The sequence below is a fragment of the Benincasa hispida genome, chromosome 9 (assembly GCF_009727055.1).
Source record: "Benincasa hispida cultivar B227 chromosome 9, ASM972705v1, whole genome shotgun sequence".
NCBI classification, from domain to species: domain Eukaryota; kingdom Viridiplantae; phylum Streptophyta; class Magnoliopsida; order Cucurbitales; family Cucurbitaceae; genus Benincasa; species Benincasa hispida.
The window spans coordinates 10,187,736-10,201,092 of NC_052357.1; the positions used below are offsets into that span (position 1 = coordinate 10,187,736).

At 36.8% G+C, this 13,357-nt stretch overlaps 1 protein-coding gene across 7 annotated transcripts; it reads right to left on the reverse strand.

The window, feature by feature from the left end:
• Positions 1-1,177: 1,177 nt before the first annotated feature.
• LOC120086336 (DNA-directed RNA polymerase III subunit rpc31-like) lies at positions 1,178-12,973 on the reverse strand. Of its 7 annotated transcripts, none has more exons than XM_039042934.1 (12): positions 12,637-12,964; positions 12,476-12,509; positions 11,664-11,754; positions 11,432-11,525; positions 7,968-8,049; positions 3,536-3,709; positions 3,293-3,418; positions 3,116-3,169; positions 2,960-3,006; positions 2,691-2,801; positions 1,587-1,641; positions 1,178-1,426 (listed from the first exon to the last, which is right to left on the reverse strand). In XM_039042934.1, the coding sequence occupies exons 4-12, from the start codon at positions 11,519-11,521 to the stop codon at positions 1,410-1,412; spliced, it is 756 nt and encodes a 251-aa protein (XP_038898862.1). In that variant the 5' UTR covers positions 11,522-11,525; positions 11,664-11,754; positions 12,476-12,509; positions 12,637-12,964; the 3' UTR covers positions 1,178-1,409. The 7 variants fall into 7 exon arrangements, with proteins under 7 accessions (XP_038898862.1, XP_038898861.1, XP_038898863.1 ...); XM_039042933.1 differs by having other exon boundaries at positions 12,476-12,529; XM_039042935.1 differs by lacking the exon at positions 12,476-12,509 and having other exon boundaries at positions 12,827-12,973.
• Between the last annotated feature and the right edge of the window lie 384 nt (positions 12,974-13,357).

A 13,357-nucleotide genomic window follows, 5' to 3' on the forward strand; every position in this document is an offset into this window, starting at 1 on the left:
GTTTTGATGGATAAAATTTTGGATTTATAAATTGATACTTTCGATATGATTATTTAGAAAATTATTTTTATTTGGTTGATCGAATGAGTTCTTTTGCAACCTAATTTGATTTACCATTGTAGTTTTGGTGATAATGAACAATAATTGTCTTCCCATGCAAACGTGAACGTGATTTTTCATAATTATTTCCTTAAGCTCACAATATTTGCGGGGGAGTTTCCAGCTTAATTTTGAAATAAAAATTGTTTTTTGAATAAAATAACAAAGTCCTAAACTATTAAATTTGTATCAACAGTTTTGTCAACCAGCTCAACCAAGTATAAAATTTATTCGATTCAATCATTCCTACATTTTTTTATGAGTAGATTTTTTATTATTTTTTTTATTAAAAAAAGTTTCAAAACTTTTAATTTTGTCTAATATATTTTTTTTTACAATAATACAAAATGAGAATCACAATTCTAAACTCTGAATGACTAGTCATGTTGGCAACATCTCAAGTAGACATGAACTTAATATCAAAAACTTCTTTGATAATCAAAGATCTATTAAATACAAATTGAAAGTAAATTTTAGAATGAAAAAAAAAATTAAAAATCACTATTTTTTTAGTTAAAAAGTCATTTTTTAATAAATAAAAATAAAAATTTGGCAGAATATAACAAAACAACCAAATCTGAAGGGCTCAAAATAATTATCAAACAAGACCTAATTTAAAAATAAAAATAGCTTCGTTCGCATATCATAAGTATCCTCCAAAAAGATTTTAAACAAATGTAACAACTGGGAGTTCGATACTTCATTTTTATTTTCAAATTTGGTGTATGACAACATTATATAATCGAACTTATAATTCAAATCTTATTTTAGTAAAATCATTATAGATTCTGCTTAAACCTCAGAATATTATGCTTATATTCCAATACTTCAAAAAAATTCTACTTTTATCACAAAATTCTACATAAAAATCTATTTGCCTTCATACGTTTTTCAAAACTCATCACCGCAACCACAACCCATGGTTTCAAATATTAATGCATACAGAAATTTGCTCCTCCTCATATAAATAAACAAAATGTATGTCACTTCAAATTTCTATTAAATAGTTTTTTTTTTAAGAAAAAAATATGGGAAAATCGTCCATTATGCAAATTTCATAGACCAGAAAGAATAAAAGTGAAATTGAAAACCAAAATATGACTTAAACTTAATTATTTAGAAATTATAATACATTACAATCTCTAAACCAAAAGAATTAAAATTAAAATCTAAAAAAGTTAAAAAGAATTTAAAACCTGATTAACCAATCCAATGCCCTGCACCTATTAAACTATATACATCAACATTTGTACTAGTATTCTGGTTCGTCTGCAACAAGCCGCAAATCTGACCACCACTTTCCATAGTGACTAGTATTCTGGTTCATCTGCAACAATATTAAACTATATACATTAGCATTTTTATTGAGAGAAAAAAACTATCTAGCTTAAAACCGACCTGAGTAAAATAATAATAATTAGTTATGAAGTTCTAAAACTCAAATTCTTACAATATTATCAATCTGTCCATTAGAGTATAAACCATACCTCCACCTTCTTCTTCCATGTTGTAATCATCTTCATCGTCGTCGAAGTATTCATTCTGCAGCTCAATGATGTTAGTAGGAGAAATTTGATGGGCTTGATATCAAGGATCTATTAGTAAATACTGATGAAAGTTGTTAGGCTATTGGTTATAATCGAGAGAGTGGGGAATGAGGACGGGAGAATATTTTGGGCCTTGGTGAGTGATTTAGGGCCGGAAAGAATTCTTCGAAGAGGAGGGTCCAAGTAACTCACTGAAGAACATTAAAAACCAACAAATAGCACTAAAAGATAGATTTATATTCCAATATCCAACGAAGTTTCTCAGCCCTCCCAAAAGATACTAATGGTGCCCTCACATACACTCTCACTGGTCATCCCTTCACAAAACAAAAGAAAATTGTGTGGATGCACATGATACGTGTTTTCTTATGGATCACTTGGAATGAGAGAAATAAGCGCATCTTCAAAGATAAGGAAGCTCTTTTGATAGCTATTTTGATCTTATTATATTTCATGCTATGAGTTGGTGTAAAACCACATCTTTCTTTAATACATACACCCTTTCTTCCCTATTGACCAATTGAAAAAATCTTATGTAACTCCTTTGGCTTGGGTTTCGGCTTTTTTTTTTTTTTTTTTAATTTCATACATCAATGAAATTTGTTTCCTATCAAATATATATATATATATATATCCAAAGAAGTTACAATATAACATAGTCTTTCGAGAAGGCTACTCTCTCCTATATTAGGAAATCCCACAAAATTCTTCACACCTTCCTCCCAACCCCACTCCCTCTATTTATAACTAAAAGCCCTAACAAACTTACTAGCTATTTACTAATAAGCTCCTTCTAATAACCATACTAATATTCTACTAATAATCCTACTATATCTCTAACTAGAACACTCACACACTTTGTTTATCTTTTATCATTCAATGCATTTGGGTTCTATAAAAAAAAAAAAAATTAAGTGAACATTAAGTTTAGACAAGTCAGAAGACATGAAAAATGAAAAATAGACACAAGATCCTACAAAATGCCTGATGAAGATTCATATTTATATTAATCATATAACAAAATCCAACAGTCCCAGTCAAGACCTGATAATAATCGTCATCGGTAAGTTCCTCGGACTGTGCATCATCTTCTTCTTCGTCTTCATCTTCACCTTCTTCTCCTTCTTTCTTCTCCTTATCATCCTTGTCCTGTCCCTAATAAAGTCAAGAAAGAAAAGAATCAGTAGAGGGATCTTGCGGAGCAAGAGGGTATGTATTCTACTCATAAGCTGAAACGATAATTAAAAGAAGAAAAGATTCAAGTGACTAGGAGTTACAAAAGGAGTGAGAGATTGAGGTGGAAAATGTATTACCTTGAGAGATTCTTCACGCTTCTCTAGGAAATCCAATTTTTGCAGCCCTGTAATGAGACACATACCGCCAACAAGGATCCATCAACAGGTGACTAACAGAAATAGCATCGACATTGAGTTGGTTCAGAGGGAAAAAATTTTGTCGTCCCAACAAACCTGACTCGGGATTCCATTGAACTTTTCGTTTGGTCCGCAACTTCCCTTTGAAACCTGAAAATTTAACAGTAGAGTATCTGTATACATAGGTGGCCCCAAAAAGAAAGGGTTGGAGTAAACAGATAGATGAACTTAGTATAACTCTCATCTCTCTCTGAGAGATCTGAGATTGCATACCATCAACCAATTCTTCAGGAAAGTTCCTAGATGTGAGCTGTAGAATTTGTGCAAGGGAATCACGCTTCAATGTACTATTCGATTTGGATCTATCGGAAAACTTCTCTACCTCAGTTCTTTGCATCTCTGGTACAATAATCCAAGCAATCAACAAAATTACCAATTTCTTTTGCAACAGAATAGCATTACTTTTGGGGAAAAGAAGAAGTAGAAGAAGAAGAAAGAGTTACAAGGAACACTGACTTTTCATGACGTTTTCCTCTAGATAAAAAGGAGAGGCCTTCCAATAATTCAGAAACTTGTTGTTACGAATAGCTAGGCTTTTCTCTTCAGGCATATCACTGACGATTGGTAGAGTTACATTCTGTAATTGTGCCAGAAAATATCTCCTTAGGAAAGAAAAGTAAACCGGTAAGCCTGCAAGTAAATGTACTACAATTTGATGAAATTATCTTCGAACTAACATTTCCCATTAAGAAATAGATAGAGAACTGTGGCTGCCTACACTATTAGATCTGCTAGGGCATTTGCTTTCATCGACTAAAAACTCTACAATTTGAGTGATGGATATCAAAATATAAGATAATTAGCACCAATGATTTGAAGGCTGCATGAAAGAAAACACCTGAAAATATTTTTAAATAAAAATAAGAAAAACCAAACTTGTTTTTTATTCTTTTTTGAAAAACCAAAGCAAAGAACCAAAGGAGGTATTGGCATTGGGGATTTCACTCACAGCAATCTGGCTATGCTCAATAAATGGGGCTAGAGATTTTTAGGAGAGCATAATTCTTTATGGAGAAAGGTTATTACTAGCATCCATGGCACTTATGATTTGCTTGCCACACTCTTGGAAAAGAGCATTCAAGTTTTAGAAATCCTTGGATATGGGAGGAGAATTTTTTTTCTGGAAATATCCTTGGCTCAATGGCTCAATTTTGATGTATCCACGACTTCAGGCCATTGCTTGCAATAAAAACAGATCGAATAATTCTTATTGGGACTCTTCCATTTCTTCATGGGATATTTCTTTCCAGCCTTAAAGGACGGGAGATTTTAGATTTTCAAAATCTGATGCTGTCCTTATCCAATTTTCACTTAACAGTGATGAAGATAATCAGCTATGGTCACTTGAACCTACAGGTATGTTCTCGGTAGGGGTGGAAATGGTTTGGTGGTCAAACTGAACCGAACCGAATTTTTTTAAATGTGAAACCAATCCGAACCGATTTATTGGTTCAAACCGAACCGCATCGTTTTGGCATTTTTAAAAAATCCATGTTATATTTTTTTAATTAAAAACGGTTCAGTTCGGTTCGGTTTTGTTCTTTAAATTAAAAGCGGTTTGGTTTTAAATTCGATTTTACCCTTTTTTAAAATATATATTAGTTAAAAACGGTTCGGTTCAGTTTCAAATTCGGTTTTCAAAAGTGAAATCGAACCGGACCGAATTAATTCGGTTTCAACATTTCTTCATACCGGATCAAACCGCATTTTTCAGTTTCACCGAGTTTTCGATTCAGTTTGGTTTTTAGAAACGGTTCGGTTTTTGCAGTTTGAATGACCACCCCTAGTTCTCGGTTAAATCCTTGCAAAGCATTTGGCTCCTTCTTCTCTGGACAGCAGCATTTTCAATGGAAGCCTTAACTCAGCTGATGCACTTCAGAATAAATTTCCAGATCATTTGCTTATGCCATCAGTGTGTTCTTTGTGCTACAAGGCAGGGGAATCGATCACCATATCCTTTTTGAATGTGTTTTTCTTGTAGCATTGTTGGTCTATGGTATTTGCTGCCTTTGATATATCCTGAGTTTTCTCCAACTCATGGAAGGATAATGTTCTTCAACTTCTTTGTGGCGTAAGTTAGAACTCTCAAGCTTATTTGTCATGGGTGAATGCAGTCAAAGCTTTAATTTCTAAAATTTGGATGTAAAGGAATGATCAAATCTGTCGATAGTCTGATAGACCTTCGGTCATCAAACGGTATATGAGGAGAAGATTCAGGTAGTTAGATAGAGGGCTATTTAGGGTCGTTTGGGTGAGGGTTTCTGCATCATCTTTGCATTGTATTGAGTGAAGCTCATAGAGCTTGTAGAGGGAGGGGGTCTCGGCTTCTTTGGCAATTTTACCTAAATAGTGAATAGATAAAACAAGTTCTATCATTTTGGGATTAGAGTCGTTGCTCCTCGAGGGACGGTGAAGAAAATGGAGGCTAGAATGTCTGTGATTGAAGAACAATTCACCTTATTGCAAGTTGGGATGGAGACACGGATGGATCAGCAGTTTATGGAAGGGCAGCGGGCAATAGAAAAAGTGATGGACCAAAAATTTGAAGTTATAAACGAAGCAATAGAGCAGAAAATATGGTATGCTCTGGAGGTGTGGTCGAGAAGAGGGGGAACAGTAGATGGAAGTGTGAGGTTCGAGTCGTCAGATTGAACATTGACAGACAAAGGGAAACAACCCATGAATGAAAGGGCGAGACAGATAGAGAGCACATCCGAAAAAGAGAAGCGAGAAGTACCTCTTTTTTATATGCGGTTGCAAAAGCTTGAGATGTCAGTTTTTAAAGGAGAAGTGGGAGACGATCCGCTGGGATGGTTCTACCGAGTTGAACGGTACTTCGTGATTAATCGTCTGACAGAGAAGGATAGGCTGGAAGCAATGGTACTCTATTTGGAGGGAGAAGCCTTGGAGTGGCATTAGTGGGAGGAAGAACGAACGTCAATGGATACCTGGGTGAAGTTTAAAGAATAATTGTTGTTGTGCTTCTTGTCAGCCAAGGCGGAGGACTGGCAGACTCAATTCCTTAATCTAAAGCAAGAAGGGATAGTGAGAGCCTATCGGCGGTGATTTGAACAATTATCTAGGCCCTTAAAAGACTTGTTCGATGATGTATTAGAGAGCAAATTTGTGAGTGGGCTAAAGGAAGATATACAAATCCAGATGAGGATGTTTAAATTGGCAGGCATTAAAGAAAAGATGAGAATGGCCCAGTTGATTGAAGAAACTGAGGAGGCCCGGAAAATTAAATGGGGAGAAGGTAGCCCAAGCCCAAGCCAAACCACTAAAGCAAGTGGGCAAACTTTGGCTCCGGCCCAAACCACCAAGACTAATGGGTCAACTTCAACCTGATCCAAAATAACCCAAGTCCGACAGCAGCTCGAACTATTTCTCTCAACCCTAATCAAAGTTTGGTTGCTTCGTCAAATATGGTGACCTTGCGCAATGTCAATGGAAAAACGTTCATCGCGGGATCTTTTAAGCGCCTATCTAATAGTGAAATGCAAACTCGAAGAGACAAGGGCTTATGTTACTATTGCGACAAGTATACGCCAGGCAACCGCTGCCAAAAGAAAGAGTTAAACCTCTTATTTTATAACGATGAGAAGGAAGGAGAGAGTGCTACCGAGGGGAACGAAGAAGTGATCATAACTAAAGAAATCCCCGAAACCACCCTGGAAACGTTAGATATGGAGCCAACAGAAGTTGAGTCAGCTGAATTATCATTAAACTCCTTTGCAGGGTTGGATTCTCCCAAAACAGTGAAGCTAATGGGCACGGTCAGAGATAAGAATATGGTGGTGCAAATCGATAGCGGAGCATCTCACAATTTTATTAATGAGGAGCTAGTCAAGTCTCACAAGTTGCCTCGCTTTCCGATCTCAGGTTATGGAATCATGTTGGGCACAGGAAGCCTATTCGAACAACGGGTATTTGTAAAGTTGTGGTCCTAAACCTCCCAAATTTAACTATTATTAATGATTTCTTCCCTTTGCCTTTGGACAGTGGCGATGTTGTTTTAGGGGTCCAATGGCTTATGACACTGGGTCGAGTTGAATGCAATTGGAGCACCTCGGAGATGGATTTTCAAATTAGCGAATGGAAAGTTTAGCTTAAGGGAGACAGAAGTTTGGTGAAGTCGTAAATATCCCTGAAATCCATGACGAAATTCGTGAAGGGAGAGGGCCAGAGGTTTCTACTCGAGTTGAACACCGTGCAAGGCCACAGTACAGGAGGCAATCGCGATCATGACCGTACTAGGGATGGAAAAATTCTCCGCGGAGACGGGTCCCGATCGGGGCGAGGAATCCCTGGTTTGACCAAGGACGGGGGTCAAACCAGGGATTTAAATCGGGTCCCCGGGGCGAGGAATCCCCGGTTTGACCAAGGACCGGGGGCCAAACCGGGGATTTAAATCGGGTCCCCGGTCAGGGACGGGTTGGGGATCCCCACCCCATCCCCGACCCGAACCCGATCCCCGTCCGATTTTTTTTAATTGTTACTATACATATATATATACTACTACTAATAATAATAATAATAATATATTACTGAAATAATATGTTTCAATTTTTTTTCTTTTTTAATTTTAAAAATCTAATATAATAAATTTAATTTTTATTAATTTATAATAAAATTATATTATATATATAATATATATATATGTTATGTTTAATTTAACAACTATATGTAACAATAATACTAATTTCCTATATAAAATTTACAATTTCAATATTAAATTTAGTTAATTTTAAATAATAAAATAAAAAGCAGGGATTTTTCTCCACGAGGACGGGGATGGGGAGTGCATCCTCGCCCCTCCCCAGCCACGTTATCATCCCTAGACCATATCGATGTTTGTCCAGAAAAACAAGAAGTATTGTGACAATACCAAACGGTATTCTATCCAGTCGAGGGTTTGCCACCTGCAAGTCGCCATGATCACACCATTGAATTGAAATCGGAGGAGGGACCTGTGAATGTACAGCCATATCATTATCCACAATTTAAAAAAGATGAGATTAATGGAGGAAATGCTCACAGCAGGGATAATACAACCAAGCACTAGCCCATTCTCAAGCCCAGTCCCATTGGTAAGGAAAAAAGATGAGAGCCAGAGGTTTTGTGTGGACTACTGAGTCCTTAATCAAGTAACAGTCCCTGATAACCTTCCCATACCAGTTGTTGATGAGCTTCACGATGAGTTGGCGGGCACAACGGTGTTTTCAAAGATTGATCTTAAGTCCGATTATCATCAGATTCAAGGAACGCCAAAGGATGTTTATAAGACAACCTTCAAGACTCATGAAGGGCATTACGAGTTCTAGGTTATGCCATTCGATTTGCATAATGCTCCATCAACGTTCCAATCAGTAATGAATGATCTCCTAAGGGCACATTTACGTAAGTTTGTGCGGGTATTTTTCGATGATATACTAGTTTACAACTCCTCGATTCATGATCATGTAGGAAACTTAGCAACTATTCTAAGATTGCTATCAGAGAACCAATTTGTGGCTAATGTAAAAAAATGTACGTTTGTTGTATCAAGAATTGAATATCTTGGTTTTGATCTCCGCTGAAGGGGTAGCAGCTAACCTCTCTAAAATTGAGTTCATGAGGCAGTGGCCGATACCTACAACACTCAAACAGTTGAGAGGATTCCTCGATTTAACCACGTATTACCGCAAATTCGTGGCTAATTATGGCTCAATAGCCTTTCCACTCACACAACTACTCAAGAAGGACAATTTTCATTGGTCCGATGAAGCTCAAACAACCTTTGATGCATTAAAAAAGGCAATGACTGAGTTTCTTGTTCTGGGTTTGCCTAACTTCTCAAAGTCGTTTGTAGTTGAAACGGACACGTCTAGCATGGGGGTGCAGTTGTCCCGATGCAACAAAGCCGTCCTCTAGCATTCTTCAGTCAGGCTCTACCTCTGACCTATCGAATAAAAGTCGTTTATGAGAGAGAATTAATCGCCATTGTCCTAGCTGTGCAAAAATGGAGACCTTATTTGTTAAGATGTCGATTCACAATCCGAACAGATCAAAAAAGCCTTAAGTTTCTGCTGGAACAACGGATTATTGTTGGGGAGTATCAAAAATGGGCGGCCAAATTAATAGGGTATGACTTTGTGATAGAATAATTCCGCAACAGATGCCTTGTCTTAAATTCCATCTTCATTCGAATTATCTGCACTTAGTTTCATAGAAAACATCAACACCGTTGTATTTGTGGCCCAAGTTGATCAAGTCAAAGAATTGGGGAAGGTTCGCTTAGGTATTCAAACCGGTGATCAATGTCCAGTCGGATACTCGTTGAAGGGTGACCTATTGCTATATAAACAGAGGATGGTGTTACCTACAGATTCCCCTCCAATTCCTCTATTACTACAGATATCCTTACTTGAATAGGATCTATTCTATAGGTTGTACAACTGCGTTCTTGAGTTCTTCCATCTAATGGGTACTCAGTTGAAGAGAAGCACGGCATATCATCCTCAAACTGATAGCCAAACAGAGGTGGTGAGCAGGGTTTTAGAGGCATATCTTCGTTGCTTTGCTATGGAGACACCAACGAAGTTGTCAGCGTGGGCCGAATATAACTATAACACCTTTTTCCACACATCATTGAAAAAGACCCCATACGAGGTTGTTTATGGCAGACCAATACCACTGCTAATATCATATGAATCTGGGGCTCATCGTTGAAGGATTTGCCAGCCACATTGGCTTGAACACAACGGATGAAGTCACTAGCTGACACTAAACGAATAGAGGTGGAATTCGCCATTATGGATTGGGTGTATATCAAGCTCTAGTCCTATCGACAAGCACCTTATTTATCCATAAACATATGAAGTTGGCACCTCGATTCATTGGCCCCTACCAAATTATCGAACGCATAGGACCTGTGGCTTACAAACTTGATTTGCCAGCCAACATCAACATCCACCCAGTCGTCCATGTCTCTCAACTACGCAAGGTTGTGGGTTCAATATTACCAAGAATTTCAACCCCTCCATTGTTGCAAAAAGATGGGCCTTTACACCCCCAGCGAAGTACTAGGACTATGCAAAATTGTAGCTACGGTGTTATCTTCTAACGACTTTGAAGTTTTGATTCAGTGGCAAGGTATGTTGTCCGAGGATGCCACAGGGGAAAATGGCCTGCAAATTATAGAACAATTTCCGGATTTTCACCTTGAGGACAAGGTGGTTTTTTAAGGGACAAGTAGTGATAGACCTCCGGTCATCAAACGGTATATGAGGAGAAGGAAGAGGGATGATGAAATAAATGTAATGAATTAATATAAAGGGATTTAGTTTGTTATGGGGGGTGTATAACGGTTTGTTGTGGGCCCAAGAGGAAAGATTCGAATAGTTAGATAGGAGGGCTATTTAGGGTCGTTTGGATGAGGGTTTCTACATCATCTTTGCAGTGTATCGTGTGAAGCTTGGATAGCTTGTAGAGGGAGGGGGTCTCGACTTCCTTGGCAATTTTGCCTAAATATTGAATAGATAAACCAAGTTATATCATAGTCTTCTCAACATTTCTCATCCATCTTTGACTTGGATCAGTTAAAATCTTCTTCTCAGTGCTATCTTTCTAAGAAATTTGATGGGCATTCCATTCAAGACGTCTATTGCAATTGGCCGGCGTTTATCAAGCCTCTCTGAGTTTTTCTTTCTTGTTTTAAATCTCTTGTTTAAGCTCTTAGTTTGTTTTGCTTTAATTTCATGACTATGTCTTTGGTTTATGTCTTAAGTCCTTTGTGATTTTTTGTTTACGCTATGTTTTGGAGTATCCTTTTATATCTCAAAGCACTAGTCTCTTTTCATTCCCTTGATGAAAAGGTTCGATTCTTTTTCTTTAAAAAAATCATCCTACTTATCCATGTGAGAACAAAAACCTTTGAGGGACAAGCTGCCAACTCAAATACTTTTAAGGTCATAGGTTCAAAATGTCAAACTAAATATGGTCATTCGCTCAGGTATTATCTTACAAGGAGAAAGAAGCAACCATACTTTTAAGGTCATAGTTAACCTTAACCAGAAAAGATGTAAACGTTCAAAGAGAAGGAAAAAGGGATACCTACAATTATGAAAATAATATACTACAGATTTCATCGATAACCAACAGCCTCAATTCATCTTTCAAACTATCTAAAGTCAACTCAAATGTAAGTCCTACAGTCACTCACAATTCAGTAAAAATAAGTGAAATAATGCAAGTATCTACTAATTTGAACTCAATCGAGCACTAATAAAGTTTGCTGGCATATACTATCAGTCCACCACTGCAAACTAAGAGGAAGTTAGAAGGACTTTTCTAGCTTACAGAACTACCCACCTCCGGGAAAAGCTCGAAGGGTTCTTGCTTGGCATACTGAAAGGCCCCACCACCGCCACCTCGTCCTCTCCCTCGCCCTCTAAATGCCATCCTCCTGCTTGTAGAACAAATGAATAAACTACTCCATGTATAAACACAAAATAGGAGGTCTGATCTCAAATGTCAGACCTTAAATCTGTATTATAGTCAAAATTCTTTACATCATTTAATGGAAGGCAATATGTTTCATTACCTGAAATTCCTTAACCTTGTTGATGACTTGCTCAAATTATGGCTGAAACAAAAATGCTCCCTAGTACAATGCAACACTACACTACGGTATCCTGAGAAGAACAAAGACAGAGACAGCAACATTCCAATTTTAAGAAAAATTGAAATTTAAAGCCTACCAAAACTCATTTCTTTAAAAAATATTTAGAATCATACATCTTAAACACACCTTTTATCCCAGTAAAAGAAAGGTTAGTGAATTTGCAAAATCATAATGAAGAATGTCCTATCCAGAATCAAAACCAATGACAATACTATTTCTCCTAGCCCTGAACTCAAGCTTAACTAATGTAACAACCTAACTTGTAAGATCTTTAACTGGAGTCATTATTACAATAAATTTCTTATAAACTGGTCATGTTGAAATTCATCATGAATGTCAATAATAGATTTTATAGTAAAACATGTAAAAGCATAAATCTTAATCGGTGAGGCAAAAAACATCAAGAAGTAAATTTCGCTTGGCACATTAGGCGTTCTAGTAGTATTGTCACTAACTTTAAAAATATTATTACCCAAGCAGATCAACCTCCTTTTGGCTTTAGGAAAACTTAAATCAAACCCTAAATATAAGCCCAACTTAACTTTAACACTTGGTTAAACCCAAAACATAAATTCACCTTAGAATAACTCCAAATCACCTACTAGCTTAATCCAAACTCACTCCAAATCTCTGAACAACCTTTGCACAATTCAATAATAAGGTTTAGGAACCCAATTTCTCAACAACACAAGTGAATCCAAGAATCAAAATTGGTTTTGGAGCCTTAATACCTAACAAAATGTCGTTGAAAAGATATCAACCTTCCTGCACAGCACCTTTAAATCCTTTATTACCGGAATATAAGACCAAAGTCGCGTGGGTAAGTTAACTTTAGGCCAAATGGGTTATGGATAAACCAAAAATAACCAAGGAAACCCAAATTTCAACTCACCCAAAACCTTAACGACGTGGGCAGCGGCGGTTGCGAGCAGCTGATAACAGTGGCTGTGGCGTATCGACGTCGGCGTGACTGCTAGGCATGAGTGGGTGGTCGCCGGCAGGGCGTGTGGGAGTGGGAAGGTTTGAGAGAGAGAAAGAGAGAGAGAGAGAGAGAGAGAGAAACGGAAAATAAAAGGGCTTACCGGGTGCGCGAGGACTGATCGGAGAAGAAGGCGGCGAATGTGTGGGAAGGAGAGAGAGTAGCTGGTGTAGAGGAGCAGCTATCAAAGGTGGGGGAAAAGAAACGCTGCGGCAGGTTTTTTTCTTTCTTTAATTGATTTAAAACGCGCACATAATTTAAACTTAGGTAACACTACCTTTTTAGTTATTTAATTTTTGGAATTGTTATATTTAGTCTATTTTTGAAAAAAAAAATTAAAAAGTAGGTAAAATTAGAATAATATAGTAGTTTTGAAAACAATTTATAAAAGTATTGTACTTTTGAAACTATTTAGAAAAATATTGTTATTTTTTTTAATAGGTCGAATTTTCAACACTCGATGTATTAGAAATTATTAAAAAAAATTTCTAATACATCGAGTGTTGAAAATTCGACCCACCTAGGTTAAATTTTCAACATTCAACCTTTTTTCTTTATTTTTCATTTTATCAAAAAAAATTCTTAAAATATTTTATTATTTTATTATTTTATTTAAACTCTAAAAAGATCAAAT